General features: G+C 39.2%; 1 protein-coding gene across 1 annotated transcript in view; it reads left to right on the top strand.

Moving 5' to 3' along the window:
- LOC136857375 (breast carcinoma-amplified sequence 3 homolog) overlaps nt 1-27373 on the top strand; it is a 142313-nt gene that overhangs the window by 18257 nt on the left and 96683 nt on the right. Inside the window, exons 3-4 of the mRNA XM_067136004.2 lie at nt 12935-13096; nt 23345-23560. Of these exons, the coding sequence (XP_066992105.2) occupies nt 12935-13096; nt 23345-23560 (378 nt within the window). The remainder of the gene's footprint in view (nt 1-12934; nt 13097-23344; nt 23561-27373) is intronic.

Raw genomic sequence — 27373 nt, 5'->3', positions numbered from 1 at the left:
CTAATGCCCTCATTTTTGCTGATGATGTAATGGTATGGGGTGAGACAGAAGCGGAAGTACAAACTAGACTAGATCTCTGGCATGAAGCTTTTACAACCTTTGGTCTCAAAATCAGCAAAATGATGAGTAGAAACTCTCCAACTGTTCATCTAAGAATTGGAGATGAGGAGATGGATATTGTAGACAACTTCCAGTATTTAGGTAGTGTTCTGTCATCAGACAATACCATACATCAAGAGATTAGTAACAGAATACAGAAAGCTTCCAAATTCTGTCACGCTGTACGTCAAATACTTTGGGATGAAACATTTCCGTTAGTTTCCAAGATCAGCTTGTACAAAATATATCTAGTACCTATAATGATGTATGGCCTGGAAGCAGCAACACATACTGGACCAACAAAGAGTCGTCTTCAGGTAACAGAAATGAAGTTCCTCCATTCTTGTCTACAAAAACCAAAAAAGGATAAAATAAGAATGTGGATATCCGACAACAGCTTGGATTGGAAAGAAGCTTGCTGGAGACTCTAGAAGGGGAGAGATTGCAATGGTATGGTCACATGAAAAGAGTGGACCCTCACAGGAGTCCTCGAACATACTTTGATCACAATGTTCCTGGGAAGAGACCAAGAGGAAGACCTCATGATGTTTGGGAAAAAACAGATAATGAAGGACCTTGAAATTAGAGATGCAAACTGGTGTCTCATATATGAGCAGCATCTGTGGATGGATAGAACAAACTGGAGGAGGCTCGTACACAACCGCACCCGGCTTGCTGGAGCGAAGAGATGATGATGCTGATTCTAAAATTAGTCCATGGTTAATACAAAATTCAATTAACTGTTCACCATTCTTGTTCGTTGATATGTGTTGGCCATCGTCCCACCACACCACGAAATATTCTCTCACGTCCAAACTTTGCATTAAAATCGCCAAGGAGAATTTTAATGTTAGTATCAGGTATATTCGTTACCAATTAGTCTTCATTCCAAAATTGATCTGTTCCCTCTTTGTCAGTTCTGTTGTTTTCATTTGTTGGAGCATGAACATTATTTTATCAATGTATAAATCTTGTTTTCCACTTTAATCGTTTGTTGTCACTACAAAGACGCACACACAAAATTCTGTCAATTTGTGTACAAATTACCCATAGACACGCGCGCGCATCCTAATAACTTCCCTCTTGAACAAAACACTGCTGTGAAGAATAAGAAGAAGACTTCAACAGTTGCATTTCAACCAACTACCAATGCAACAAATTTATATACTCGATTAATGACTTGCACTCATAACTCTCACTAAAACAGCTTCACTCAACTTCCAAGACTGCCTCTTTATGTACATTGCCTGGCCAGGCTTCTAGAAGAATGTGACACAACATGTTTTCTTGTAATTTTGAGTCTCTAATAACCTATTTACAATGAATGGATTAATCTGTAACTCTCTAATGCCAAAGATATGTTGTTCTGGACTATTACCGTATGTTGCACAACATTTCATTGTATTTATACATCATATATACAGGTAATAATAGATTATATACTACTAATTACGTGTTCTTACATTAAATAAACTCGCATTAATGTACAGTGCATACAGCAGACGGTTGTAACATAACCTCACATACGACACATCAATAGGCTAATAAAACCACGATTTATACCAAATAGAGTCTGTACATAACTACATAAATACTAGTAATAATAATACTAATAAATATAAACAACTTCACAGCCACACCTCAAAGTCATAATAATAATAATAATAATAATAATAATAATAATAATAATAATAATAATAATACTCATTGAGCTTGATATTTCCATTATTTACCCATGGGTGAGAGGATTGTTTCCAAGTTATAATACTCCATTTCACTTGCATCACATTAATAATGTTACTCTTGATGAATTTGAGGAATAATCAATAATAGAATCTAGAATTATATTGTGTATTTAGAAACCAACTCCAAATTGAGGAACATTCTTTATGACTCTTTCACCTGGAACTCCTTTATAGAGATGATTCCCTCCTGATTCAATTGGGTTCTGATCAGTATTACGTAATTCTTGAAGAGCTATGAATACTATTTTATGTTGATTCAGAATATTTATTAGATGTTTCAACTTACCAACCTTCATCAGTGAATTGATAACTAATGTTGCCAAATATGAAAACTTTCCTGGTTTATTGAAGTTAATACATTCTTAGTTTGATTAATCTGCATGATTGATCATTCTCTGGGCACTCCGACTCGCCACAATCCTCTGACACCCCACCATATCCAAATGGTGTCTTTGTTTGGAAGATTACTGTATATAGCTGTCCAAACGAGTGGATTCTTTCAATAGAAGACTTCCCATCTTAGGTTGATTGTCTGATCAATGATCAAGAGTCTGACCGTGGTCAGGGTTTGGAATTCCAGATATAATCTGGAAAGGTGATAATTGAAATATATGATGAAAAATGAGATTGTGAAGTGTGTTTTCCCCAAGATGTTCTCTGGCTGTTATTTTATGGCATTGAGCCAACCCTCCTCCTTTCCCCGCGCTTGGGATCGGCAACAGCAACTACTGAGCTACTCAATCCACCCAGTAGGTGTTGTAGTCGGAGATGTAATAATAATTGTACCGGGAGGTACACCTCAACTCCGCACATTCAAAACTAGCGCCTAAATGAACTCTATTTGTGTAACAGTGAAACTGAAACTACACCAACTTGGAACTTTAATCAGAAGATGTCACCACTAAAATATTGAGTAATTTTGTTATTGTTTCCTAAACTGAATGAATTTCTCCTAGTTTGGTTTGCTATTCATCAAGAAGTTTGGACGTTTCTCCACAGATGACACTACCAAAAAACTATGCTCACACACCCTGGTGCAAAGTGTAAGAAGTTACAATTTAAAGAAGTTTTGTATTTCTAGGTTTTTGTAACCAATTGATGTTCATTTATTTTTGGGTTGGCAATATTTCCTTTTTCTTTCTGCCAGTTTTGAATGTAGCCAATCAGTGATTTCTGTAATTAATTTTCCACCCATCACAGGCTTCTTGTTCGATTTTGAGTGTTTCTTTTGAATTTAACCAATAAAATTGATAGGGTGTGGCTAGTTTAGTCTTGAATGATCTCGAATCTTCCCTGAGGGTTTATAAACTGTGGCTTTCCACGTTTCTTGGCCAATTCATCGTCACCTTTCGGAGTGTGTGTGTTAAGCAGGAGGCGGGCGGCCTCTTTCGTCAGCAGCTAGAATATCAATAAGGTAATGGTCACATAACTTTATTCTTTCTTGCTACCTCCGCAGTTTAACCCGAGGGAAAAGTCCGACTCTTTTGTTATGTAACAAACTTTTCTAAAATGAAAATCATCTTCGGGTAATGTAAAAATTTCATAAAGCTTTGACTTTAAATCGGGGGTAGAAAGTGATGTACCCTCTCGAGCTCCCCATCATCTTGATTTGAGGTGACTATGTTGTAACTGTTTTTTCTTCCATAATGTATTAAAGTTATTTCCATCCGTGCCACTTCAAGTAGTTCGGGCCCCCCTGCTTCATCGGCCGAGAGCCCTATAGGTTTTAATGTTTCATTATCTGGGAGTGCAGTGTATGCCTCCACTCACTTTGTGTTCAGGCCTTTTATATAACCTGTTCTTTTTCGTCAAGGCCCTGTAGGTTGGGTACTAGATACCCCTGTATAACATTATCTTTCAATTTGTAAGTTGTGCCTTGATCGGCAAGCGATTGTAAATTTCTGATAGTGCCTTGAATAGGCTAGAAGATACTGAGAGCGTGTTTGCTCTTTTTCAAAGTTTTTGTAAGATCAAAGAGTGCCTCTAGAAGGCTAGAAATTGTATTTTGGGGAGCAAGTGCTCTGTGAATTAGGGGATTTCTGCCCTTAACCAAGTAATTCTTCTTCCATTTGTAATATTGTAAAACTAGGGGCTTAAAGGCCAAAGAGTTAAGGTTCTGAATCTTGGATTTTTCCTAATCTGGTTTCTAGTTTGGCATTGTTCCTGATTGTTATTTTTCCCTTATGGAAATTTGTTACATTTGTTTTTTTATAATGAGAAAATATAACCTTTGTTAAAGTTTTAATTCAATTCTTGACATTGTAGTTAGACCCATTCACCCCGGCACCTTCTTTCACCTCTGCGTTCCACAGATACCCCGGAACAACAGCAGCAACAACAATAATAATAATAATAATAATAATAATAATATGGCCTCAGCTACCGTGTGCAGGCATTTTAATTTGATGCCATCTGTCTACTTGCTAGATCTTTTACATGCTGACATCGTATGACAGGGAGTGTCGAATAGACTCTTTTCTGTCCTTCAAAAATCTGCCTACCTCTGCTGGGTTTGAAGCTGCTGTTTAGGGATCCAGAGGCAGACACTCAACTGATCCACAGAGGCAGTTATAATAATAATAATAATAATAATAATAATAATAATAATAATAATAATAATAATAATAATAATAATAACTCTCAAAACTTCTACCAGACTTTTAAGAGTCAGTTGAAGGTGTATCAAGCACCTAGCTTATGCTTCAAAGATGAAAATGGTAGACTTAGCCTAAGCAATGCTGAGAATTGTGAAATACTTGCGAAGCACTTTGATCAACTTTTAAACTGCCCTGAACCCGACCATAAGTTGGTATTCTCTCAAACAACTGAAAATCTGGAAGAAGATATACCAGCCACTGCTGACGAAATTAAAGAATTAACAATCTGAAAAATAATAAAGCTGGTGGAGAAGACTCTATAACAGCTGAACTTTTGAAATGGTCTCAGTCAAAAATCATTGAAGAGCTGCAGTTAATCTTTGAAGATATTTGGGGAACAGAGAGGATTCCAGAAGAATGGAAAGTGGCTCTAATACACCCATTGCAGTGGCGCAAATAAAATGTGGATAACTACAGAGGCGTCTCTCTTCTGCAAATTGCATACGAGGTATTCTCATTGCTGAATAGAGTAGAAACATCACTTGACAAGCAACTGGGTGAGTATCAAGCTGGATTACGAAAAGGTAGATCTTGTTCAGAACAAATATTTAATTTAAAATCCATAATTCGCCATAGGATATTGAATTCAAAAGACATTGTTGTGACTTTTGTAGATTTTAAAAAGGCCTTTGACTCGGTTGATAGAGAAACCATAGATAAAACAATTTGTGAATTTGGAGTGAAAACTAAATTGGCAAACCTAATACGTGAAACCCTTCCTGACACAATTTCAAAGGTGAAATTTATGGGTGAGATATCCAAACCTATTAAGATTAATACAGGGGTATGGCAAGGTGACGGTCTGTCACCCCTTCTATTCAACTGTGTTCTAGAGAAAATTGTAAGAATTTGGAACGTAAAGCTTAAAGAGCATAACATTTTGCTGGGAACTTTGGGGAGAAAAAACAAAGGCATTGTAATAAATTGCCTAGCATTTGCAGACAATTTCGCTACATTGTCCGAAAACCTAACAAGTGCAACAACACAAATCAATCTCTTGGAAGAAATAGCCAACAAGACAGGTTTGAGAATCTCCATAGAAAAAACAAAATTTATTACACACATCAAGAATGCTCCAAAATTTTTGGCAACATATATTGGTCCAGTAGAAAGAGTAACAAAATTCAAATATCTGGGAAAAATAATTAAAGAAAATGGTTTAGACAAATCTGCAGTAGAAGAAAGGGTACACAAGATGGAATGAGCATATGGTATCACAGAGAATTTTTATAACAAAAAGTGTCTATCTAAAAATCTTAAAATAAGGCACTACACTACAGTGGTGAAACCGGAATGCTTGTATGCAAGTGAATGCCTGGTACTAAACTATACATTAGATAAACTTGAGGTACTAGAAAGGAGAATCATGAGAAAAATCTTAGGCCCTGTGAAAACAACAGAAGTATGGAAATTAAGATCTAATGATGAAATATACAGGAACATAGAAAACATAACAGAAACCATAAGAAAAAGGAGATTGCAATTTTTTGGTCATATTTACAGAATGGATGATTCCAGATTAACAAAAAGGATTTTCAAGTAGCCTACCTTTGGGACAAAAAGGCAACAACTAGCTGGATTCAAGAAGTAAGGAAAGATTTAGAAAGAAATAATATATAAGAGAAGAAGAAACTATGGACAGAGAAATTTTTAGAAAGAGGGTAGTTAGTATGGAAGTATTCCAAGGAAGATTGAACAAGAAGGCTGGTGCGAAGTGGTCCGAGGACAGAAGGAAACAGCATAGTGAAAGGATGAAAGAATATTGGAAGGAGCAGAAGAGAAAACAACACAGTATGAAGAACTGAATTGAAATTGGCACGTGGTCCTTAGCAGACCTCATCGGAAATAATAATAATAAAAATAATAATAATAATAATAATAATAATAATAGAGTACAATTTGTTATTACTTAAGTGATCAAACCTGAAGCGCTTCATGCTTCAGAAACCCTCAATTTATACCATAAAAACTTAAAGGAACAATTAGAGATTAAAGAAAAATCTTAGGGCCAAGAATTAAAGATGGAATACATTATCCCAAATCCAACTCTGAAATATACTTAAAAACATCTAAACTCACTGATACAATGAGACTGCGACAAATTCAGTTTATAAGCAATTTGGAAAGAATAAATAACAACAGACTTACTTATTAAATACACAATTTTTTGCAAATCAAACAGCAAGATCAAAATGGTACAAGCAAGTAGAGAAAGACCTCACTGAATGAGGACCACCAAATCTGCAGGATAGAAATGTAATGAGGAAAATTGTTCACACAATGGGATTTGAGGAAGGCGAGAAGAAACCAACAGGACGTACGTAGTCGGAGGAACAGAAATCACAACAATTGATGAAAATGAAGAACTATTGGGCAAGGAGGAAAGCTCAACAAATGTTGATTTTGCGTGGTCCTAAGTGACCCATTCGTGCAGAATATAATAATAATAATAATAATAATAATAATAATCTAGCAGGTTTTGGTGCTATCCAGTTAGCCTGCCTACTTCCTTTGTATGTTCCCATTCGCTATAGTCTAGCAACCAGCGGTCTTTAACGGGTCAGTACTAAGATATTTGTCCAACCTTCAGAATATCAGAAATAGCTGGACTAAATAGTGCTGCTCTTTGTGTGCTCAAGTTGGCGGGTTTGATCCCGGCTCAGTCTATCACTCTATTTGATGGTGCCCAAATACGCCAGCCTTGTGTCAGCAAATTTACCAGCACATAAAAAGAACTTCTGTGGGACAAAATTCCAGCACCTCAGCATCTCCAGAAACTGTAAAAGTACTTAGTGAGATGTAAAACTTGACTTAACTTGCCTTGATTCCTGTTGTTCCTTGTGGAACATAGAGCATCAGCAAAGCATCTCCATCTGATCCTGTTGCCAGCCAACCTCTTCACCTTTCTCCAGGTCTTGCCTTCTTCCATTGCCTCCATGTGTACAGATCTTCGCCACATTTGTTGGGCCTTCCTCTCCTCCTTTTACCCTGTGGGTTCTAATCCAGTGCCTCCCTCTCAAAGGCTTCATTCTCTTTCCTCAACGTATGCCCTATCCATTTCCATTTCTGCTGCTTTATCTGTATGTCCATCTCGGTTTCACCTGTCCTCCTCCGGAGATTACTTCTGGCCAGTAGATGTTTAGAATCTTCCTTAAACAGCAGGTGACAAAGGTCTGCAACTTGGAGGTAATCACTTTAGTCACTTTCCAGGTCTCGGACCCATATAGTAGAACAGCCTTGACATTACTTCGGAAAATGCGAAGTTTGGTCCTGATACATATTTTGTTGTTCTTCGATACTGGATAGAGTCGAACAAAGGCACCATTTGCTTTTTGTATACGTTGAGAAACATCCTGTACTGCTCCTCCATCTTTGGTAACTACACTGCCCAAGTAGGTGAAACTATCCACATCCTCTATAGGTTCATCGCTGAAAACAAATGGGTCTAGCTTGTTGGTGTTCATCCTTAGGGCCTTGGTCTTCTTTGAGTTGATCGTTAGTCCCACCTTTTTTCCTTCTTTTACCAAGTCTTTAATCTTTGATTGCATTTCACCATGTGCCTCAGACAGGAGACACACGTTGTCAGCGAAGTCTAGGTCTTCTAACCTATTAGCCAATCCCCACTGGATACCACGTTTCACATTTTGCGTTACATTCCGCATTACCGCATCAATCACCACCAGGAACATGGTTGGCGAGAGGATACAACCTTGACGTACTCCTGAACGTACAGATATAGGCTCAGATACACGGTTCTTATGAATGACTCTGCATGTATAATCATGGTATGTTTCTTGAATGAGGTTGGTAATTTGTGATGGCACTCCATACCGCTTCACTTCCTTCCACATAGCTTCTCTGTTGATCGAATCAAAAGCTTTTTTGAAGTCGATGAACACTGCGTGGAGGCGAGATGACCACTCAGCACACCGCTCCAGAATTATCCTCAAGGTGTTTATTTGGTCTACACACAAGCAATTCCTGCCTGTTCTTGTCGGAGCCTCAAGTTGATATACTCCCTAGTGAAGACTATGCTAGGGATTGAAAGAAGCGTAATGCCCCTCCAGTTGTTAGTTTGACGGATCGCCCTTCTTTGGCAACTTCACCAGCAACCCACATCTCCAATCTGTCAGCATTTCTCTGTTAACCCATATCTTCTCAAATAGCGGCTGCAACATGTTGGCAGTGGTATCCATATCAACCTTCAGGACTTCTGCTGGAATATTGTCAACACCTGCTGCCTTACCAATAAGGAACTCTCTCAATGCCCACTTGATTTCCTCCACTGTTGGAATGCAGACTTTAATCCTTGGGTCAGGCTGGGTTTCTTCTTCTTCTTCTTCTTCTTCTTCTTCTTCTTCTTCTTCTTCTTCTTCTTCTTCTTCTTCTACTACTACTACTTCTCCCACATCTACTTGCTCCTCCAAGGAGTGGTTTAACACCGCAGAGAAATGTTCCCGCCATCGCTTCAGTTGATCCTCGGAGTTTGTTAGGAGGACACCATCTTTGTTTCTAACTGGACGGTTTTTCTGCATCTGCTTCTTTGCCAGGACTCTGGTGATGGTATAGAGTTCTCTAAGATTTCCCTTTCTGGCTGCCTCCTCTGCTTATTGAGATAGGCCTAGGTCATTTAACCATTTCCTTTGATCTCTCCTCACACTTCTCTTTACTTCCTTATCCTTCACAGCATATTTGGATTGCAATTCTGCCTTCCTTGCTCGTGTCTTACATGCGTTCATTACTTCCTCTCTCTCTTTCCTTTGTCTAATAATTTCCCATGTCTGGTCAGTCATCCAGTCTTTTTTCCTCCTGTCCTTAAAACCCAGAATATTTTCACTTACTTCAGTAAATACAGATCTAGTCTTCACCCATTTTTCCTCCATAGTTTCATCCTCCACCTCAGTGAGTGCTTGGAATCGATTCTTTAGTTCTATCCTGAAGGCTTCTTTCACATTTCCATCATCCCTTAGATTTTCAACATCATATCGCTTCCTTATCTGCTCCATCCTTCTCTTTTGTGCCTGGATCTTCATTCTAAAGGTAGCCACAACAAGATGATCACTACCAATATCTCTTGTTCCTCACATCCAACAATGAACTCCTCCACCTTCGTCCAATAGCCACATGATCTATCTGGTTTTCTGTCCTATGATCCGGTGATACCCATGTCACCTTATGGCAGTCTTTATGTCGAAATATAGTACCACCAATAACCAAATCTTGGCTTGCACAGAAATCCACAAACAGCTGTCCATTCTCATTTCATTCTCCCTTAAGTCCTTCGTTGTCCTGTCCCACTTTTGCATTCAAATCTCTTTCAACTAGGATGATATCCTTCCTTTTCTGTTTCTTAACCGTTCTATTAAGATGTCCATATAACACCTGTTTGTCTTCCTCCTCCGCCAACTCTGTAGGTGCATAGCATACTATCAACACAATGTTTCTAATATTGGTCTTAAAATGTGCCACTATTATCCTTTCCGTCACTGGGTACCACTCCACAAGGCTCCTCTTGGCCTCCTTATCCATTAATATACCCGCACCTCTATAACTCGCTCCGTCGCCCTCGGGTCTTCCAGAGTATACCAATGTAGCTCCATCATGGGTTGCAAATTCCCCAAACTCACTCCATCTCACCTCACTCAAACCTAGGATGTTCAGGCCATAACTCCTCATACATGCTACTGCCTGTCGTAGCCTTCCACTTTCGTGCAGAGTCCTCACATGTCACAGCCAAATTTTCGTTAGCCTTTTCACACCAAAGGTCGTCATCTTTGGATCAGTCCGGTTTCTCCATCGTTGATGTTTCTGTAATAAAGTAATTTAAGGTTGTGCGAGTTATTGGCCCACAGCACCCGAGGTTGATGGTGGGGCTGCCATCTGCGCCTCCAAGTCTGCTGTTTTCTGTTGGGATAGTCTCCCTTAGCCTTTGAAGATCCCTCTTCACCACAAGGCAGTGGTTTTCCTCTTTATTTTACCCCAAGAGGGCAAGGACATATTGATGCGCAAGCAGTTTTCTGGGTGAGATTCCAGCCACAGAATGGATACCAGGCATGTAAGCATATCGTAGATGTGTGATGGGTTTGCAAAGTGTGCACGACAGGTGAACTCATGACAGAACAGGGAGGGTTGATGTTTTTAAAAGGAATAAAATAATTACTTTGATTCAAAGGAACATAACAAAAGGTATAATTGTCACTGGTGTGATGAGTGCACAGTACATACTACTGTATGAATTGAGAAATAAACATAACACAGACACCTGAATAGCTCGTTCTAGAAAATCAAATGAATAATGTTCGAGTAACCTCCCTTCCCTGTTGTGCATTCGCCAGTCATACAATAACGTTGCACACCCAGAGTATGTTACGGTACATCACATTATGTGTACGATAGTTTGAAAAACAAAAATAATGCCAAACTTCAAAGTTGAAGTACCGTCTATTCTTCTAAATAGTATCAAATTAAGATTGGAAATAAGTTTAAATATCTTGTTGAAATTATCACCTGGAACTGCAGTGAGAGAACTTCAGTAGAAGGCAGAATTTTTAAATTACAGCAAGCACAACGAATTACCCAGCCAAGATACAAGAAGAATCAATGAATGCCAAATTTCAACATTACTGTTCCATTAGTAAGCCTGAAGTGACTTGCGCTAGTGAAACACTATTTAAATTGAACGCCAAATCTACAACGGGTTGACTTCAGAGTGTTGACAGAAGAATTATCAGAACAATCGTTAATAAAAAGGACCATGTAGATGGACAATGGAGACTGTTACTTAATGCAGTGATATAGTGGGGAAGAGAGTCAACAGTGGACACATTGTGAAGGAGAATTGCCTTTTTCTATCATGTATGAAGATCCGATGAAACCAGGCTATTGAAACAACTATTTAACCACTTTTGGAAAAGTAAAACAAAAAATAATTGGTTTAAAGAAGTCCAAGATGATTTAAAAGAATTGAATATTAAAATGCAACAAATTGCAAATAGAGAAGAGAAGAATGAACATATAAGACTTAAACTAAAAACTTTACAACAAAAACAGTATGCCATATCTGATGAAGAAATGGCATGCAGGTCGGAAAGAATGAAGAGGTTTTGGGAGAGGAGGAAGATAATGAAAGCTAAATTACTGGTTAATTCTTTGAAGACATTGATGTATATGGTTTGATTTAAGTGCTCCAATGTGGGCATAAAATATGTAAATAATTAATTACTATCCTGTTGGTGCCCCTTGCGTAGTTTAGCCTGTGCCAGTTTCTTCACTTTCATCTTTCCTATTCAACCTCCAGTGGTCAACACTTGTTCTCTTACTACTCCTACGGTATTAGATTTGCGAGGCGTAGGTAGCCTTTTTAAAATTTTATTTTTTACAATTGGCTTTATGTTGCACCGATACAGATAGGTCTTATGGCGTCAATGGGATAGGAAAGGGATAGGAGTGGGAAGGAAGCAGCCATGGCCTTAAATAAGGTACAGTCCTAGCATTTATCTGATGTGAAAATGGGAAACTGTGGAAAACCATCTTGAGGGCTGACGACAGCAGGGTTCAAACCCACTATCTCCCGAATTGCAAGCTGATAACTACCAAGCCCAAACCATGTGGCCACTTGCTCTTTAGCCATTAATCTTCACATCCTTCTGTTTCATTTGATGAAACGCTCTTTCTTAGAATTTATGCCAGGATGTTAAGTTTTTAAAAACCATGAAATTGTGCATTTAAACTTAATATAATACATATTATATGCATGATTGAGATGCAGATGATTTATCAGTCGTCGATAATCTGCATTTAGGTCTGTTGTCCAAGTGGCAGATACCCAATGTTTTCAAAGAACTTGGAAATTTATCAAACATTTCCCTTGATAATGTGTTTCAATCCCTTACTTGTCATCATGTAAATTAATATTGCCCAATCTGTCCTCTTGAATTCCAACTTTATATTACAATCTTTCCTACTTTTAAAAGCTCCACTCAAACTTATTTGTCTAATCATATCATTCCACACCATCTCTCCACATGCATTATACATGATCTTTTCCCCTGAAGAGACCAAAACATGCATGGAAGAAGTACACTTATTTGGAACTAAAAAGCAACTCAGTTTGAGCTATATCCTAAGTTCCTATAAAAACATGTATTTGCATTAATGTCTTGTCTCTACTTACTAGCGTTAAGGTGAAATGGTTACCTAGTTATACTTTTTAAACTATTATGAGAGTGTGTATAAATTATTTTTTGAAATTATTTTAAAATATCCTCTACGACTATAAGTGCAAGTGTGAAACGTCTCCAGAATATGGCTGTATTTGAACCAGGGACCTCTAGTTGCGGGAGAGTCCTGCAGTGACTTGTGTGAAGATTGCTTCTCTTGGATGGTGTAATATCTTTTTCATTCTTAACACATTTATATGTTCTGTGTGTACAGGCCTATACAAGCTTACCTGCGAGCGACAGCAAGGAGTGCATCACTTGGGCCCGCTTCGAGTATGCAGACATAAATGACCCCGCTCTCTATCCGGACACCGCCGACGAGCGCAGCAGCACTCCGCCCCTGCTCCTCGTCCTGGGATATGGTAGCGGGGTGCAGGTCAGTATTCTCTTACATTGCTACACATCTTAACCCTTCGCGGGCATATGTAATTCATGGCCGTAGTCAGGGAAAAAATTGAAAAATAAAAAAAATGCAGGCAAAATTTTGGGAAATTAACTAAAGCCATGAAAATATATCCAAATTAACCTCATACCTTCTTTAACAGTGGAAATCCAACACTGAAATGGTCTTATGACAAATATCGTCTCACAATTTTTTGACAGGCAGAATTGCACAAAGGACACTCCATGATATAATCTGACAGTGATTAACCCTTTCCCGCCCTTAGTTCACTTTGCCTTCCGATCCTTAGCGCCCGAATGCACCAGGCTTCATTATCTGCACACGTCTGCGATCTGTGGGATAGTTTTGTATTTTTTTTTGGCAGTGAAGTATTTATAAGGCATTTATGAACATGCAGTACAATCTACAAAGCTTTGGAAATAAAGGAAGAGCAGTAATCAGTCTTGACGTTTCTTACGCAAAAGTCTTTTACTTCCGCGAGCACTGGTCGGCTGTTTTGTTCATAAACATGGCGGGATTGAATACTGCGGATATTGAAACTGAGCTGAATATAGGAGTAGATTGTGATACAGAATATTTGAATAGGGGTGGAGGTGAAATTTTAGTGAGTGAATAACATATTAACGGAGATAAGTTTAGTGATATAAGTGAAAACGGATATTGAGAAATCGGATCTGATGGCGATGCAGCGACAATTCAGGTAACACAAACATTTAGTATCGTTACTCCGAATAGTTATATGGGTTATGTTGAACCTGTCTATAATTTGGAAGGAGTATTACGAGAAATATATATATATTTTTTTTACGAATGTTAGTAGGAGACAAACTATTCAGTGACATAGCCAATTGCACATATATCAATGCAGCATTCAAACGCATATTTCGCTAAAATAGATACAGAATGGGTAGGCACTTGCCCAGAGGAAATAAAATCTTATATACATGGGCATCATTCCACTTTCAAAAACACGTGATTATTGGCTTAGAGGGATTCTGATAATGTGAGAATGTGACTAATGCAACCTACCTTTGTGTCGAGTATCACCAGTAGTCATAAAAGAAAGAAAAGTTCCACCTGATCAATACTATAAGTATACTATAGTATACTATAAGTATATAAGTAAGACATTTGGTGGCTATCAATACGGAACAAAATGAAATTTGTAAATCAGGATATCGCCAGTAGAGCGGGAGGGGGGGATGAACCAACAACCTTGTGAGTCTATGGATAGAGAAATGGATGCGATTGTATATTTTCTAATAGTATTGAAATTTTGAGTACATTGTGTACAATAGTTTTTATTACATTTAACTTTTTCTGAAATAATGCATTCTGCTTCAGTTTTTCCTAAATAATAGGTTGAAATCTGGGGATAAGTGGAGTGAAAATGTGGGCAGGAAAGGATTAACTTTAAGTATGCATCAGTCCTCTGTTAGTCCCATTTTCTGATAGGGGGTTGGGGATGAGGTGAGGTGAATTTATATGGCATGTTTGCATGGCCGAAGTTGCTCTTCCCGACATCAACCTCAGTTGAGGAGTTAATGAACACGAAATGTATGATGGTGAGTGAATTTGGGTAAGTAGGTGCAAAGAAACAGCTGTGGCCTACGAATAGGAATTGTCCCATCATTTGCCTGAAAGTGAAAATGGGAAACCACAGAAAAACCATTTTCAGGACAGCCGACGGCGGGGATCGAACTCATGCTTTTCCTGAAAGCTACTCTGCTCAGTACACGTTAGTCCACTACCATGAAATACACTGCCTGACAAAAATTAAAGTTAAGCACCCAGAAGGAGTGGTTGAAAGTGAATGAAACTACGTATGCTGAAAGATCATGTAAACTGATTACAGTATGGGATGAAAGAGACAAGACGGTTGGCAATTACAGGTGGAATGTTGGGCCAGGTCAGTAGGGTACGCCTGGAGAACTATATCCAGGATGCGTTTCTCCGCAAACAGTATTTGGTAGCTGTTTTCTTTGACTTAGAGAAGGTATACGACACCACATGGCGATATGGTATCCTTTCAGTCCTGCATCAATGAAGATTCCGAGGTAACTTGCCAGTATTTATTGCAAATTTTTTGTCCCTCTGTCTGTTCCGTGTCTGAGTAGGGAGGACATATTCGCAATACAACGTTCAAGAAAATGTAGTCCCACAGAGATCGGTTGTTAGTGTCACTCTGTTCGCGATTGTCATAAATGGTATTGTCGCTGCTGCTGGTTCAGCAGTAATACCGTCGCAATATGTGGACGATTTTACTCTGCAGTATAGCTCGTGTAATATGGCAGTCGCAGAGCGACAATTGCAGCAAGCTATTAGGAGAGTAGAGCAATGGACCTTAGAACATAGCTTTCGGTTTTCTATCGCAAAGATCTCTGTTGTCCAGTTTTGTCGTCAACGTACTCTTCACCCACCTCCTGAGCTTTATTTAGGAAATGTTGCTCTTCCCGTAGTTGACGCTTACCGATTTCTTGGGCTCATTTTCGATACTAAATTATTGTGGGGGCCACACGAGCGGGAGCTAAAAGTGCAATGCACCAAGAGGCTTAATCTCTTGAAGTTTCTTAGCAGCACTAATTGGGGAGCTGACCGCGTGGTGCTCCTACGATTCTATAGGATACATATTTTATTCAGGTTAGACTACAGCAGTGCAGCGTATGGCTCTGCAAGACCAAGCGTCCTTGCAAAGCTGAACAGCATCCACCACGGCGGGGTTAGGTTGGCAACGGGTGCTTTTCGTACAAGCCCTGTGGCTAGCCTGCTCACTGAATCTGGTGTGCCACCTTTACACTTAAGGCACCAGCAGCTCCTTCTGTCGTATGCTGCAAATTTGCGACAGATGCCACTTCACCCAAGCTATCCTTGCATATACAGCAATGGACACCGTCGGCTGTATGTTGCTTGTCCTCGTGCAACGCGGCCAGTTGGATAGCGGTTACAGATTGTTTCATGTACCTTCGGTTCCTTGCCTTGTCAGACAACCAAGTGGGGTACCTCCGTGGGTAGTATGACAACCTGAAATAATCCGGGATCTGCACACTGTCCCGAAGGAAAACATGGACCATTCAATTTATCAGAGGCTCTTCCTGTCCGTTGTTGGCTGATATCCAGGTTCAGTCGTCGTCTACACGGATGGTTCAAGGACAGATACAAAGGTGGGCTGTGCGTTCGTTGTCGACACTGATAGGTTTCTTTTTGCTCTCCCGGAAACCTGTAGTGTGTACACAGCTGAGCTCTATGCCATCTGTGAAGCTCTGCAGTACGCACTGTACGATGAGCGCCGACACTTTCTTCTGTGTACTGACTCCTTGAGCTCGCTACAGTCTATTGATACTTGTTTCCCTTATCACCCTCTGGTGCAGCGGGTCCAGGACCTGCTGGCCAGGTGTTCGGATGCCGGCACCAGAATCACATTTATGTGGCTCCCAAGCCACATGGGTGTAGAGGGAAATTAATTAGCAGATAAGGCTGCCAAGGTTCCAGCAACTGATATTCGCACTCAGCTGACACATCTGGTTATGTCCCATTGTGAGATGGATTGGCAGGCCCTTCCACTTCCAAATACGCTGAAAGTGATAAAAGGAAGAACGAAGGTACGGAGGACTTCCCTTCGGGCTTTGCGGAGGGAAGTCGTGGTATTATGTCGTCTTCGGATCGGCCGCGGTATCCTGACTCACTCCCATCTATCAAAAGGAGAACCCTCTCCGGTGTGTACTTGCGGCGATCATCTTACCATGGTACACATCCTTACGGAGTGTATGGACCTGGTCGATCTGTTCCGTAGTCTTAACCTCCCGAGTACAATTTCCCTTATCTTGCGAGATGACGAGCAGTCAGCAGACCTCGTCATCCGCTTTATGAGGGATAGTGGTCTGTTTTATCTTGTGTAATGATGTCCTTTGTCCTAGTGTATTTGTGTCAGTTGCACTTTTATCCCATTGATTTCATTTTAGTTTGTGTTGCATATTTTAATGTATTATTTTAACGTCTAACGTAAATTATATATACAGGGCCCGCCAGAAAAATATATACACTCTTTACGGAACAAAAACTATTTATTGTGTGTGATTATTACATTTAAATTTTGATTGCACATGTAGTACTCTCTTCAGTTATATGGTTAGGCCTACATGAGATGTTCAAAATGTTCACAGTTGGGTGCCAGACACATAGTAGAACGACGAGCGGTCGCTGCAACTACATCCGTCAATGTTTGAATGGGGATCTCTCCACATGCCGCTGTAATCTGCTGGCGAAGGGCCTCCAACGTGCGTGGCTTACGTCGATAGACTTGATTTTTCACAGTTCCCCAGAAGTAAAAGTCCATAGGGGTAAGATCCTGCGACCGTGGGGGGAACTCAATGGGCCCTTGTCGTCCAATCCAATGTCCCGGCAGATTGTCATCCAGGAAAGTTCGTACTGCTACATGGTAGTGTGGTGTTGCCCTGTAGAAGATTTCATCATTGGCTCCATAAAGCGCATGTACAGCTGGAAAATTAGTGTGCGTAACATTTCCAAGTACATTGCTTCAGTGACAGTAACATCAAAGAAAAACGGTCCTAGTAAGCCCCTCGACGACAGTCCACACAAGATATTAAACCCTGGTAGACTGACCACCTTGTCCACATGAACATGCAGATTTTCTGGAGCCCTGTAGACACAGTTATGTCGATTCACTGTTCCATTAAGTTTAAACTGGGCTTCATCAGACCACACTAACTTTGTCAGAAATTGTTCATCTTGGGTTACCATTTGCTGATACCATTCGCAAAATTGCATTCGACGATTGAGTTCGTCCTTGTTAAGCGCATGCAGTAATCGTAGGTTGTAAGATTTCCACTTAGCTGTTTTCAAAATTCGTCGTACACTTGTACTGCTAATCGCCACTTCCTGTACACATTGCGTGGCAGACTTCTGTGCAGAATTAGCAAAACTTCTCAACACATAAGCCGATGAAACAGGACTGGTAGCTGTGCGCGTTCTTCCCGATCTTCCTTTGTGAATATCACAAATCGTTCCATGCGTCTCAAACTTTCCAGTAATGCATTTAATTGTTAGGCGTGTTGGGGGTTCTGTTCCAAACTCCCTCCTCCATTGACGTTGCACTTCTACGGCATTATCAAACCTGATAAACCACTTCAGAATGTACTTTCGTCGCTTAAACGTCAAGCGTGCTCCAGCCATTTTGTTTTCCTTCTATCGTGATGCAAGTACCGACATCTGTTGAGCGAAAGACCATACTACAACATTAAAAACAATAATAACAGTTGACAATGTCCATATCCCTATATCGTCTAACAAAGTGTGTATACATTTTTCTGGCGGACTGTGTATATCTGTAATTGCAGGCAATGCCTTACTCCTTTGTTACCTGTATTTTCTCTTATTAGAAAATAAGGCATTGCGAATTAGATCCACTGATTGTTTTAATCTCATACTCATTGTTCTTAATCACCATATTTTTAACATCAGTCAGTGGATGCATTTTAAAATTTTAACTATCATATAACATGTTGCCTATATCGTTCCATTAGGGGCCGATGACCTTCGATTTTAGGCCCCTTAAAACAAGCATCATCATCACCACCACCAACTTTTGAAAAATTTGAAAGATCTTTGAATACTTATTGCAACTTATACGATTTTGAACTTTCATCAGTTGAAGAAAGTTTGTTTTCTACGCACTCTTGTCATTTGCCAGTGAATTTTTACCTTGCACCTTTTGAACGACAGGCTGAAGATGACCCTGCCAAGAGGTCGAAACTGGTCCGAATTGTGATCGACTTGTAATGTAACCTTGCATTAATAAGTTTTCTTGTATTGAATAGGTGGAACCAAAATATATTTTAATTTTAATTGTAATCTGAATGGTTCTCATGACTGGCAATTGCACGATACAACCAACCAGCTTCGTGCAGTCCCACAATGCTGTCAGTTTGTGGATAGGCTGTCTAACGCGTCTGCAAGGCACGTAGTCCCCTCTGCACGTCTCGCTTAACTGTCTGACTCCCAGCAGTTGACTGGTAACAACTTAACATCAGGATGGTGCCATCACAAATGCACTCTGGTGGGTGTTCTACACATTACAGATCCTTGTAAATCTAATAACTTACTCGCACACAAATGGTATATATGTATACCGAAATGGGATAATATTAGGCCACTTCTGGGTGCTTGACTTTTTTTGTCAGGCAGTGTATATGTACATACAGCCACTTTCACTGATGCTTGGTTTAATTTTGTGTCTTTGTTAGTCAAATAATGAAAAAGTTAGTTGAAGAATAGTCACACTAGTTGAGCCCACCCTCCATGTAAATAACATAAATATTCTACAGGGTGTGTTTCAATGGTAACATTGGCCCTTGATCAATATTTGAATGGAAACAATAGTTGTAGTTCCAGGACTGTCATTATTTACGTCACATCCACTCTGTGCTGCCAGTGTCACTTGTGTGGCTGTTGCTCTCAGTTGAGCTAGAGAAAGAATTTTTGCCTTCAGAATCACATACACTAAAACCCGCACTATAAAGGAGAAAAACATATTGCAAGATACTGACGGGAAGGAACAGGTTCTGCCATCTATGAGCATACTTGTGTACCTCCTCGGCTAGTAAAGCAGTCAAAGTATGCTCGAGGACTCCTGTTTTATAGATCTGAAGTTTGACTGCTCCTTCTAGCTGACTGAGCTCTAACAGCTGTTAATAGCATTCTCAGAAATTACTGTGCTCATATAGGACTTGTTCCAACTGTGCTCCCTTCCAATCGATATTAATATTTTTTTCCTTGCCCCCAACCTTCATCACTTTAATCTTTGAAATATTAACTTGCATACCTCATTCTTCAAGTTTACGATCCACTTGTTCAGAAAACACATCAAGCAAGTTGGCCGTGCAGTTAGTCGTGGAGCTGTGAGCTTGCATGTGGGAGATAGTGGGTTTGAAGCCTACCGTCGGCAGCCCCAAAGATGGCTTTCTGTAGTTTCCCATTTTCACGCCAGGCAAATGCTGGAGTTGCACCTTAAGACCACGGACACTTCCTTCCCACTCCGAGCACTTTTCTGTCCTATCGCCGCCGTAAGACGTATCTGAGTTGGTGCGATGTAAAGCAAATTGTACAGAAAACAAAAGGTAATTATCTCCTGATTTTTAATTTGTGCCCCAAAAGCATGAATATAACCAGGAAAGAAAAATATAAATGATATAGAAAATTATAGTGTATATATATATATATATATATATATAATATAAAAATAAAATTAAAATATACAAGAAAAATATAAATGTAAATTCTTGAAAATAATGCTTACGCATAAATCTTCAGTGCAGAAAGATTCAATAAAGACATCAACATGTACTTGCTGCAAGTAGCACTATTATAAATACCAAAAGGCTCCAGTGGACTGGACATCTTCTGAGGAAGAAAGATTTATTTATGTATTTATTCATTCATTCATTTATTTATTCATTCATTCATTCATTCATTTATTCTTCTTGTTTTATGACCATGCAGGATCACTTTAGTCAGTCCATTGTCCAGGTCTCTTTGAAGGGATTGTTTGGGCTTTGTGGTCCTCCCAGTACTTCTTCAGACGCTCTGATCTTTGTGCCCTTTCCTTGGTTGAAAATGTGCGTGTTGAGGGTTTGTTTCGTGTAAGGGTAAACCGGTTTGTATTTGTGAGTTTTGTATTCAATTTTATCTTATTTGTGGTGTATTCTGTTGTAAGGCCTATTTCCTTCAGATCCTTTCTTACTTCTCTGATCTATATACATCCTGTTGTGGTATTTTTTGAGACAAGATTGTGTTTTACTAGTTGTTTCAGAAGTCTCAAATCCTGCATCCTCATGATATGTCCAAAGAATCCCAGTCTCCTCTTACGCATAGTATCTGTAATGGGTTCTAGCTCTTTGTACACAACTTTGTTAAGTATTACACACCACTGTTCATCTTTCTGGTATTTTTTGTTGATGCAGGTTCTTCCAGGCCTCCTCTCAATTTTCTGAAGTCTGTCAGTCTTTGATGGTTTATTCAAGTGAAAAAGTGTTTCTGCTGCATATGTAGCTTCCAGTTTTCTAACTGTGGTGCAGTGTTTTATTTTTGCATTTATTGACAGAGATTTTTCGTAGATGTCCCATGTTAATTTTTGTGCTTTAGCTATCTATTTGTTCTTGTTTGGATTGAGATTTTTAAATTTAGGTTTGTGTTATTACTTCTCCAAGATATTTAAATTGAGTTATTATTTTGATTTTATTACCATTTATGGTAACTTCTTTTAGTTGTGTTGATTTTTGGGGCATAATTTCTGTTTTTTCAAATGTATTTTGAGGCCAATTTTATTTGCAATGTTTTGAAGTTCTGATATCTGGGTTTTTGCTTCTTTTATATCCACTGCTAGTAATGCTAAATCATCAGCAAAACCCAGGGATTTTTTTTTTTGATTTTTCAGCCAACCTTTATTTTTGTGGGACATTTCCTAAACCATTCCCTCATTACCATCTCTAGAGCACAAATAATAGTGGTGAGAGCCCATCTCCCTTCCGTAGTCCAGTTTTAATTTCAAATGTCTCTGATGATTCACCCCTAAACTTCACTTTTGATTTGGTGTTAGTGAGAGTCAAGTTTATCGTATTTATTAATTTGGGGTGTAGTCCGAGGTGTCTTAAAATTTTAAACAGAGATTCTCTATGGATGCAATCATAAGCTTTCTTGAAATCTACAAATGTTATCACCATATCTTTGTTTCTTCTCCTGTTATAGTCCATTATCAACTTAAGACTCATGATTTGATCAGGACAGCTCCTCCAGAGTCTGAAACCTCCTTGACATTCTCCTAGTTTTTTCTCAAGTTGTTAACTTATCCTATGAAATGATATGGCTTTTGGTGCCGGGAGTGTCCGAGGACATGTTCAGCTCGCCAGGTGCAGGTCTTTTGATTTGACACCCCTAGGTGACCTGCATGTCATGAGGAAGATGAAATGATGGAGACGACACATACACCCAGCCCCCGTGCCAGCGAAATTAACCAAAGATGGTTAAAATTCCTGACCCTGCCGGGAATCAAACCTGGGACCCCGGTGACCAAAGGCCAGCATGCTAACCATTTAGCCAGGGAGCTGGACGACTTACCCTGTTAAGGATGATTATTCAAAAGATTTTGTATGTTATGTCTAGGAGCGAGATTCCTCTGTAGTTATTAGGGTAGGTTTTGTCTCTTTCTGTGTGCAGTGGGTGAATGAGGGCTATTGTCCAGTGTTCTGGTAGTTCTTCTTTAATTCAGATCGAGGCATGTTTTTGATGGAGGGCAACTTTTGCTGATTTTCCTGCATATTTCCAGATTTCTGCAAGGATCTGATCTTCTCCTGGTGCTTTGTAGTTTTTTAATGTATTCAGTGCTTGTTAAACTTCCTTTATTGTTGGAGGATTTAATTAATTAATTATTCATTTATTTATTCATTCATTCCTGACTTCCATTTGTGGCGAAGTTAGGGCTCACGGACGTCTCTTACACTTAACCACTTTAAACAATAAAATTTAAAAATGTAAACATAAAAGTAAGATATAGTAATTATACAAAAAATTAATAATGCTACGGACAGTTGCACTAAGACTAGGTTACAAATCAGTACAGCAATTAGAGTGATAATACTAATAAGAAGAATATAAAGAGGAAATATAATAATAATAATAATAATACTAATAATAATAATAACTGAAGTGCATAATAGATAAAAGAAAACTCATTCACACCTCATACACACAATGACTCTCACAACTTGGTTATATGCGTTCAGGGTAAACTTTCGGCAGGCAGATTTTAATTTATGAGAGGAAGTAAAATGCCAACTGTCCATTGGGAGTGTATTCCAGAGTCTCAATGCAGTATCTATAAAAACAAAAAGAATGGTATTAATTTGTTTGATTTAGTGGGATTTCAAGTAGGGAACCAGAACAGGTAATAATTTTATGGAATGAGAAAAGGAAATAAAAATTGGAAGATACAGTACATAAGTCATAACAAGTGTCATTAGGTGAAAAATTCCTTTGTTCACTTATGCATAGCCATCCCAATGTTGTGAAATATCGTGTAACATGAGCATTATGACAGTGTTATTAAGCGATGTCAGGTAAGGAATTGTCTCATGGAAGCCTGTACATTTTCTTGAGGAAAATCTTTTTGTTCTATGGTAGCCTGTAAGGAGTGTGTTTTGTGCGTTCCAGGTTTGGGCCGTACCTGCCAACGGCGAGGCCAGAGAAGTGTTGTCGTGGCGTCAAGGTGTTGTTCGTACTTTACGCATCTTGCCAACCCCATTAGCAGATTCCCCCATGCCAGATGCCTTCGGTCACAAGAGGCCTCTCGTAGCCCTGTGTGATAGTGCCGGACCTGGCCCGCAGTTTTGCTCCCTGAGTTTCATCTCGCTGCGTGCTGGTGATCAAGTGAGTATATACCTGAGAAGAGATGGAATGAATTTACTTATTTATCTCACACTGATTGTTAGCTTCCATATCTTTGCCACATCTCCATTAGTAGTAGTTGTGTAACGGGAGATAGTATGTTCGAACCCCACTGTCGGCAGCCCTGAAGATGGTTTTCTGTGGTTTCCCATTTTCACACCAGGCAAATGCTGGGGCTGTACCTTAATTAAGGCCACGGCCGCTTCCTTCCCACTCCTAGCCCTTCTCTGTCCCATCGTCGCCATAAGACCTATCTGTGTCGGTGCGACGTAAAGCAAATAGCAAAAAAAAAGTAGTTGTTGAGAGGAGATCACTCTATTATTCCCATTAAACATAACTGCATCACTCATTCATTCGTGCTTAAATGGCATCACTGCATGATAACTCCTCAATGTATACTCCCTAGCACATAAACTTATACACTAAGGGTACTTACGTTACCCTTTCTCCCTTGTTAATACTGAAGGTAGTGATTTACAGTTATTTTCAAATTGTTGGGTTCGATTCAGTGTTGTTAACCGTACAGTTTAGGAACCCTGCTTGCCGATACGCAGTCTTACAGTTATTGTTAATCTGGCACGTTGGCACTATATAGTCATTGTTTATTTCATGGTTTGCGAGAATTATATATTGCCACTGCCGTATTGTTAAAATCACTAGTGTTGCATTTGCGGGTATAATTAAAGAGGTTTTTTGTTTTTCTGCAAATGTTAGTTTTATGGTTCAACGATTCCAAATCGTTCTTTTTCCCCTGTATGTTTTTGCATGTTTTGGCCTTTTAGGGAGAAAATTCATGCTTATTGCATATTTTGAAGATTCTGGAATTAATAGTGAATATTTGATGTTTATATTGGATTAGATGACTTTTCTTCTGACTTTGGTGCATATATAATGTTAATTTGCATGGTAGTGCCTTTTATGAATGTTGGTGTGCAGAATTTGGGACCATTTTTCCACGTTATACAGTATGTCTATTAGTGAGAGACAGAGAGAATGTACTTCTGTCATCCTATTTGACAACCAAAGTTAGTTCATACGGTAGGGGTCCTGTAATTGAATTAACCGAGCACTTTCTTATCTGTTGCTTGAGTAAACATTGACATAAACCGGAAGTCCCCATGTTGATCTCTGTAATTCTTAGGAATGAGGTTTCCCAGTTATACATTACTATAAATTGAACCTTAAATTGTGCATTACTAAATTATGGCTCATTTGTTGTATCACACTTCTGTGTTGCCGCGTTACTGAGATAGTAGCTTAAAAACCTTTGGTTTTGCACTGAAACCTCTTTCGTTGTTATCCTGGAATTTCCTACCCGGAACTCTCACAAGTCCTTGTTATCAGAGCAGGCAATCGTTACCAGTTATTGAGGGCCTTCAAAAGTGCCTGCAGTCATCGCATGGAGAAGTAACTGCAGCAGCTGGAGATAGATTGAACAAAGTGATCCGTTCAAATCCTGACATTGAATTTGTCAAGCTTAAATAAAACGTATTGTGGTGAAAAATGCAAAAGATGTACAATTTGACCTCACTTTGTTCCAAATGTCTTCATTTAAGTATGCTTCTCTCACTTCTTGTGACGCAGAAAGATTGTTTTCTGTGTTTAAGAATATGCTGACAGATAAGCAGATGAGCGTAAATCAAGACAATTGGGAGAAATTACGGTAGTTGTTGTACAATGTTTCACCGAGCCCGATAGCTGCAGTTAAGCACGGTCAGTATCCAGTAATCAGGAGATAGTGGGTTCGAATCCCACTGTCGGCAGCCCTGAAGATAGTTTTCTGTGGTTTCCCATTTTCACACCTTAAGGCCACAGCTGCTTCCTTTGCATTCCTAGGCCTTTCCTATCCCATCGTCGCCATAAGACCTATCTGTATCGGTGCAACATAAAGCAAATAGCAAAACAAAAAAAACAAAAAAAAGTACAATGTTCCAAAGAAACTGAATTTTGATAGTGCATATTTTGCATGTTTTGCCATATGATAGTGCATGAATGCATGCATATTTTGAGATTTGATAGTGTATGGAAATCCTGGCTCTGGTAATGAAAAAATGAAATAGCATATTGCTTTTAGTGCCGGAAGTGTCCAAGGACATGTTCGGTTCGCCAGGTGCAGGTCTTTTGATTTGACATCCGTAGGCGACCTGCACGTCGTGATGAGGATGAAATGATGTTGAACACAACACATATACCCATCCCCCGTGCCTGCAAAATTAATCAGCGATGGTTAAAATTCCCGACCCTGCCGAGAATCGAACCCGGGACCCCTGTGATCAAAGGCCAGCATGCTGACCACCTTGCCATGGAGGATGAGGGAATGGTACAAGGAAAATTCTTAGAACATAAAAATCGGAACCAAGAAAGATTAAATAAACTTAAATTGCTTGGAATTTGCAGACGACTTAGCATTACAAGCTGATAACATTCACGAAGCCAGAAACCAAGTATTAAGAGTATAAAATATAGCACGAAAAGTAGGACCCCATATATCATTCGAAAAGACTGAAATAATGGTAGCAGATCCACTAGTAATAAACCACATAGCAGTAAATAACAGGAAAGTAAAAATAGGGAAACAATTTAAATACCTAGGAGAAATTATAACATACAACTTGGACGAGAAACTTGCATGGCAAGAAAGAACTAATAAAATTATAAAACCTTAAAAATACAATGCAATAAAAAAATCTCTGTCGATCAAAACAAAATTAAAACATTACAAGACATTGGTTCAACCAGAGGTGCCATACAGAAGTGAAACTCTTTTTAAAGTCATTCAGAGAAGCAGAATCAACTAAATCATTAAAGTAGATAGAAGAATAGCTAGAACATGCATGAAAAAAAAGAATCAAATATGGACAATGGTGGATAGTGATAAATGAAGTGGTGTACAGAGAATGGGGGCCGATCGCATATACATGCAGAAGAAGAGAATCTCTTTTTTTTTTCCCCCACGTTATGAGGACCCCTGAAACCATATTACCAAGAAAATATGTAGAGAAACTCTGGAATCTGAAGTAACAAGTAGGATGGATTAAGGAAATTAGAGAGGAGATGGAAGAACTAGAAATAACTCTGCACGATTTGCAAAACAAAACAGAAAGTAAGAAACATAAAAATAAGATTTAAACCAAAATTAGACATATGACAAGGGTATTTACAGATGAGGAACAACAGAAAACTGAGCGGTTAGGGGGAGCTCGCATTCGGGAGATGGTGGGTTCGAACCCTACTGTCAGCAGCCCTGAAGATGGTTTTTCCATGGTTTCCCATTTTTACACCAGGCTGTACTTTAATTAACACCACGGTGGCTTCTCGTAACATTTGTACGAAGGAATACGCCATTACTGACAATCGATGATCATTAGCATTAGATAAATACAGACCATGCGAAGATGCCGCCATGTTGTTTATAATGATCGACGTTGATGAAACAAATTCTTTTTACACCAACACAATGCTGTATTATGATAGAAGATACTACCCTGCATAGAATGGTACCCTGTGCTGCGAGCTCTACTAAAAGTTCACGTTGACAACCAACACTCCTAGACTAGTCTGCACAGGTATATGTCAAACCGTTCCTGGTTTATGTTTTGTTGGTCCGTACTTGAACACGTTGAACCGGCTTGAGCGGTTAATGTATGTGACTGATTAAAGTGCTCCAATGGGGGCGTAAACTATGTTTAAAAAATTCTGTGTTATTCCGTAAGGAATGGGGAATCCAAGGGTAGTAACTCATTACATAAAAATGGTTAGAAAGGATTATAAATGCTGCAAAAATTTACATTTTTA

This window comes from Anabrus simplex, chromosome 1 (genome assembly GCF_040414725.1).
Source record: "Anabrus simplex isolate iqAnaSimp1 chromosome 1, ASM4041472v1, whole genome shotgun sequence".
NCBI classification, from domain to species: domain Eukaryota; kingdom Metazoa; phylum Arthropoda; class Insecta; order Orthoptera; family Tettigoniidae; genus Anabrus; species Anabrus simplex.
Note: the sequence above shows the minus strand (reverse complement) of the source record. Positions and strands in the feature narration are given on the sequence as shown.